Source organism: Cynara cardunculus, assembly GCF_001531365.2.
Source record: "Cynara cardunculus var. scolymus isolate 2C chromosome LG 3, CcrdV1, whole genome shotgun sequence".
Taxonomy (NCBI): Eukaryota; Viridiplantae; Streptophyta; class Magnoliopsida; order Asterales; family Asteraceae; genus Cynara; species Cynara cardunculus.
In genome coordinates, this window is record NC_037530.1 from 27,255,111 (window position 1) to 27,261,784 (window position 6,674).

Consider the following 6,674-nt stretch of genomic DNA (forward strand, 5'->3'; position numbering starts at 1 on the left):
CTTGTTCCTTGTTTCCTTCCATCTCAGTCTCATCACCATGTATGTTCTCGTTTTCCGAAGGTTCCATCTAAAATTTAAAGTTTGTATGTGATAATAAACTTACAAAATTTGGATGATATAAGTCAAAACCCTAACTTATTAATAAAGAAACTCAAAACCATAGAATATGATCATTATAATCCATAGAATATGATCATTATAATAAAAAAAGTCAAAACCCTAACTTATTTAAATAAATTGACCAACAACAATAATAATATAATATACTAATTTGGGTCCACATTAGTTCACAAATCAAGAAAAAGTAGGCAAATAGATAAGGTAAACCAATAATTTAACAAGAAATGATCAAGTGAAGGTGAAGAATGTAAGCATACGGTAACAAATCAAGAGGGAGAGCCGAGAGGGAGAGGCCGAGAGGGACTGAGGGAGAGCCGAGAGGGAGAGCCGAGAGGGAGAGTGGAGTCGTCGGCCAGCCTCTCACCGTCGGCCAGCCTGTCACTGTCACCGTCGCAGCAGGCGTCGTGGACACTGGAGAGGAGAGCGAGCAGCAGCAGCAGCGCGTCGTGGACCTGTGGTGAATTGCAGAAGTGATCAAGTGAACTGGTGACTACCTTGGAGGGAAGGGAAAGACTAATTTGGACTTGGTGTGGATTGGGCTAAGGAAAGGATGCATTCTATTATCTTTTATAGCTAAAGCCCAAAGTCAGAAGCCCAATTCTTATAAAACATATATACACATAAATAACGGGTACGGGGCGGGGCGGGGAGTGCTATACCCGTCCCCGTCCCCATCCCCATCCCCGGATTGCGCCAAGCGGGGATCCCCGTCCCCGTCCCCGTACCCGTTTTTCGGGGATTCCCCGTCCCCGATCGGGACGGGTGGACCGGGTTACCCGACGAGTCGGGGTCCATACCATCCCTAGTTGAATTGCCCTAGTTGAATTGCTAAGTAGACCTTTCCTTTGGCCCTTGTAGATGAAATGGATACATTGAATCGAGTGGTAACCCTTTTACTTTACCCTATAGTATAGGCGGTGCACCTACGATGTTCGTCATCTTCACGTAATCTTTCTGAACCAGAAACCGTTGGGTTTGGTGTCCATCCTCTTCTATCAATTCTGCATTTACTTCTATGTTTTATATACACTCCTCCTACTTTCATCAAACCCATCTCTCACCAAATCCAAATCACCACCTATGGCTTCCTCCACCCTCAAATCCGCCGCCTTGATGGACCAGATGAAAGCTCACTTCTCTACCGACGCCGGCAAAGCCCTGACCAACAAGATCGGACTCGTTTATCAAATCAATATCGCTCCCAAGGTTGGAATTGTTAGGGTTTTGTTTGTTGTTGTTGAATTCATTGATTTTTACAACTAATTACTTGCAATTGAATTAATACATCGTGATCTCTGCTCTTTCACATTCCTAGAAACTTGGATTCAACGAGGAGAGTTACGTTGTCGATCTCAAAAAAGGAGAGGTTACCAAAGGTCTGGAAATTTCCTGAATAATTGTTGTTATTTGTTGAATCGCGATAATATTGTTCGTGTGTGCTATCAGCTGCTGCTTTATAATCAATTAGGGGTAATTAGGGATCAGCTGTTCGTCCTTTTCATGTTAAGCTTGTTCTGCTTCCAATTATCAGAACTATAAGCTTAGTTCCTGCGATGAATAGTAGAGAATTTGAATGTTGCTTGTGTATTTGTCTGTTTGATTCTTTTTTGAAAAAAGAACACACAACACCTAGTATTTGATCTAACTTTGAGCTCCATGAACCAAAATTCTTCTGTGCTTTTATGATCAGAATGTCACAAGGTTGCTAAATAAATCCTTGGAAATACATATAAATTAAAAATTGCTAGCTCTATCCCAATTTTATTCTCAATCAGCCCTGTAAACTAGAAAGAATTGATTTGATTTTTAGATTTAAATGAGCTGTACATCAGAGTATGATCATGTAACACATGAACCTAAAGGGCCATTTACCATTCGCTTGCTGGGTACACACTTACCAACAAAGGGTCACCACTCTTACTTAACCTTGTTAGGTAACATTCTTGGTCATCAAAATGGATTGTTCGTGTCTGTCTTTTACATGAGAAGGTAAGTGGCACAAGGTAACCGCTTGCGTTTGGTAAACTAAAATGTACTGTTAACTTTTGAAATTCGAAAATTAGCTGGTTTGAATTTGGGGTAGACGTTCTTTTTTAGGACATGGAAGTATTACTATAAAGATGGAAAACGAGAAAGAGAAACCTAAGATGCATCTAAAAAATTTCATGGTTGTCAAAGACTTTAATCAATTGAGCATTACATAAATTTTCTATCCATGTTAATATGCTTGCTTCAAAAGTTATAAAAGGGAGCTGCTTACCAGATAAGTAGCATGACAACAATCCAATTCCATCGGGTTTGTAATTTTGAGTATTTTCATAATCCGTCAAGTTAGTTGACTAAGGAAATATAAAACGAAGGCAATGAGCTTAAGAATATAGAGTAATTACTATTACAAAATCTTGTTTGCTTTCACAGTATCATGCCTGTGAGTTGTGCTTGTGAAACCCAACTTTAAACCATGGGTATTCCTAAACTGTTCTCATCTTCATTAGGCATAAATCCTAATCTTATTTTGTGAGTACATTTCTAGTTTTAGTTATGGGTTGTCACATGCCAGGGTGAAACGTTAGAGAAAACCGTTATTTCTTCGCAAGGACCCCCACTAACAAACCTGAACAAGAGGAGAGATGACGGTATCCTTTTCCCTAAACATCCTGCGGTTTGACTTGTCATTATTGTGGGTACATATAGGTCCATATGAAGGCGGAAAGCCGGATGCCACCTTTTCTTTCACAGACGACGACTTCATCAAGGTTGCCACTGGGAAAATGAACCCCCAAATAGCTTTCATGAGGTAAAGATTGCCATTGCCATTTCCCAAAAGCTATCGACTTTTCAATCCAACGGACTTTATTTTTCATGCAAACAGATGACTGGTACTGTATTTTGCAAAAATGAGTGATTTGGGACAAACGTTAACCAAGTACTATGCTTTTATTTGCATTTACATTTAAACGATGCGTCTATTATTGTTACTGAATCTAGCAAAAGATATCCTTTTTGTTGGCATTTAGTTTGCAACAAAAGCCAAAAGCAATTGTTAGAAAGTCTTTATATCATATGTTCTGATCATCTAAATGGGAACTTGATGGTGGTTTATGCACACAGGGGTGTAATGAAGGTGAAGGGTAGTTTGAGTGCAGCCCAGAAGTTCACACCTGACATCTTCCCACAACCTTCAAAGATGTAAGCAAGGTTTGTCACCTGGATTATGAAATTAGATGAGATTAATTATAAAACATAAAAGTATGCTACTTTCTCCAGTTTCTACAAATGAAATGAAATTACTTGACCACCAACATTATGGAAATTGTTTATTGTATGTTCTTGTTCCTTCTTTGCATATGGGTTTGGTTTGTATACTTGGTTCACATAGTTAAATTGCAATTTAAAACCAGATTTGATCTCTTGTGAGGTGAGGATACTCGTTTACGTAAACTGTGTGAATGCAAGAATTCTCAATTCTCTACGATGTCTAGACGATAAAAAAATTTCAGGAGAAGACCTTTCCCTAGTACGAGAGGACCGGGAAGGACGCACCTCTGGTGTACCAGGGACTATATAAATGGATCAATTTATTTTTTATTTCCGTTGGAAATTATGAATAGATGGACCGTCTAATTTTTTTCTTGTAAAGAAACCATTTTTACATCAATCGTTGAAGGGAATTAGCCCTTTGTCTCTATGTTTTCATATCGAGGATTATTTGCAGATGAAGAGATGTCAAAGGGGCTTTTTACTCCCCCCAAAAATTCCTCCTAGATCTCTGTCATCTCTATATAAACGCCGGCTTAACTTAGAATTTAGAAATATAAATAGAGATTATTTCTTCTTTCAAATGCCTGGAAAATAGTAGCCGACTTAAACGGGCCATGATGTCAATAGCCAATTCACACCAGGTCAGACCAAGCTTATGAGCTTATTATCTCAGGTCGGAACAAGTTGAGAGGATCCCTTTTTACGTCCCCATGCCCCGGATTCAGAAAGATAGAGAAAAATGGAGGTTTTGTTCTCTATTTTGCTCAAATAGATTCTAGATTGTTCTCTAAAACAGAGAAAACAAGAAACAACTTCAGCTTTAGAAAATCGTCGAAAACTTGCACTTGATGCGAGGAGAGATAGATGATTTAATTTGTTCATTTGAAAGATTGAGTTTTTATTATTTTATATAATTTTTTAAAATATGTGTATTGGATGCTAAAATTATAGAATATTTTAATGTTCAAAATCTATAAAATAGAGAATCTTGGAGTTGAAAGTAATAATTTTAGAGGTTTTATCTTTTGGTTCTTTAATTCAGATAAATTATAGAGAATCTATTGAAAATGTTTTAAACTTAAACTTGGGGTTAAAGAGAATTAAAAAAAAAAAATTGTTCATTTCTATTGATGAGGTTGAATTGTTATTATTTTGTTAATTTATTTAAAAAAATGTATTGAAATGATCGTTTTAAAAGAATATACTTAATATTGAAAATTTTAAAGTAAAGACTATGTTGGAGTTGGATATAGAGATTTTAACTTTGATTCTATATTTTAGATAAATTATAGTAAACTAGAAAGCTACTCATGTAATGCAGTAAGATAAATCTTGATTTTGATGTTTCATTTTATTATTTGATTTTATCGATGTTATAAGGTAATTTTATGTGGTTTTGCGAAAACAAAAATATTTTTATTTTTGAATAAATTATAAATTTGATATATTACAAAAAATTAAAAAAAAATTAATCTATTTGTATCAAATTAATTATTTGAAAGTTTTTGGTTTTTATGGAAAACAATGAGGTTTTATTTATTATGATCAAAATATTTATGAAATGTAATTGAAGTTCATTTATTATAATCAATATTTTAGATTAATAAATAGTCCTCATATTTAAAAACCAAATATTCATTAACTTGGAGGAACAATTGAGATTGGTTTACATGAAGAATATGAACGTGTTATATAACATTAGAAGGGTATTTGTGTAATGCAGTGAGATACATCTCGATTTTAATATTTTATTTTATTCTTTGTCGCTATCGATATTATAATTCGATTTTATGTGTTTTTATGAAAGCGATAACAATTTTATTTTTTTAATAAAATATAAATTTGAAGATATCATAAAATTTTGAAAAAAAAATATATCAACGTTAGTATCAAACTGACTATTTAAAAGTTCTCATTTTTTGTGTAATTTTTTTAATTTAATTTTTTTTAATCATAATTTAACTTAAGTTTAATAATGAAGTAATTTACTTTTGATTTAATAATATAACATTTTATAAATATAATAATTAAGTATTTTTTTTAGAACTCAATGATTATCTTAATTATATTTTAGATTTTTATATTTAAAATGAGATGTTTGTCATGTATTTGATTATATTTATTTGTAGTTAGTTACACGAATTCAGACTTGGAGCTTTAATAAGTTGTACTTACGCACAATTATAATCTTAAAGTTTAAGTAATATGCATCAATAAACATTACTTTATACATAAAAAATAATTTTTAAAAGTTTTTTCTAAATACTTTATAATATAGTATAGATAAAGATGGACACATGATGTCGTGTAAGTAGTTCATAGGTTTCTAATCATTTAGGTTTTAAATAGAATTTTCCTTATTATATATATATATGTATATATATATATATATATATATATATATATATATAGGGACCTATTCAAAGGAGAACTGAGTTGTTTGTGGTAACTGTGAGAACCAATCTCAACCAATTATTTTAATATATTAATTATACAATTAAAATCAAATTAAAAGGGTATGTTAGTCAATTCCTAATTTAAAATTAAATTTTAATTTTTTAAAATGCAACCGTTTCAAATATAATAATTAATATTGATTTACATTCCTAAAATAAAATATTAATATGATTTAGTGAAATAATTTCAAAAAAAATAATCCGTGTGTAAACATGTTCATGATTTTGATGAATCACATGAAATCACACATATTTGTTGAAGATTGTATCCATAATAATGTGAAATCAATAAGTTTTTTTCTGCAAAAAATTCATCCTGGAGATTGATAACGTAATGAAGAACAATGGTAAAAATCTTATTGATTCTTCAATTCATATCAATTCTGATGAAGATAGTGTATATATCAATTCTCATGAAGAAAATGTAGATGTTCTGGAGGTTGTGACATGGGAGGCTAATGAAGAATTTGATGTTGGACTTTCTCCATTTAAAGATGTCCAAAAAAACTGTGAAGAAATCGGTTTGGTAGAAGATATTGAAACTCATGTAATTGATGATACAACATGCTACACATCGAACAGTGAGATTCAGAATGATGAAAATCCAGGTTTTTGTTTCATACAGCTGTTGAAAACTACGTTAATTCTACAATATAATGTGCTCAACCTGATTTGTATCACAATGTGTTATCCAAATTAGTTATCATAGCCTCGTTCACTTTACTTATATTCTTGGTGTGATTCTTGAATTCTTTAATATCTTCTTGGTGTTATTCTTGAAATCTTTAATATCTGTTTTTTATTGTCTATTAATTTTAGATGTATTTTGTTGTATTA

General features: G+C 32.7%; 1 protein-coding gene across 1 annotated transcript; it reads left to right on the forward strand.

Moving 5' to 3' along the window:
- The first annotated feature begins 983 nt into the window (after positions 1-983).
- On the forward strand, positions 984-3,519 carry LOC112508472 (peroxisomal multifunctional enzyme A-like). The gene is made up of 4 exons (XM_025113089.1): positions 984-1,326; positions 1,436-1,496; positions 2,815-2,917; positions 3,232-3,519. Exons 1-4 carry the CDS (start codon positions 1,201-1,203, stop codon positions 3,311-3,313), a joined length of 372 nt encoding a protein of 123 aa, XP_024968857.1. The 5' UTR covers positions 984-1,200; the 3' UTR covers positions 3,314-3,519.
- Positions 3,520-6,674: the final 3,155 nt, after the last annotated feature.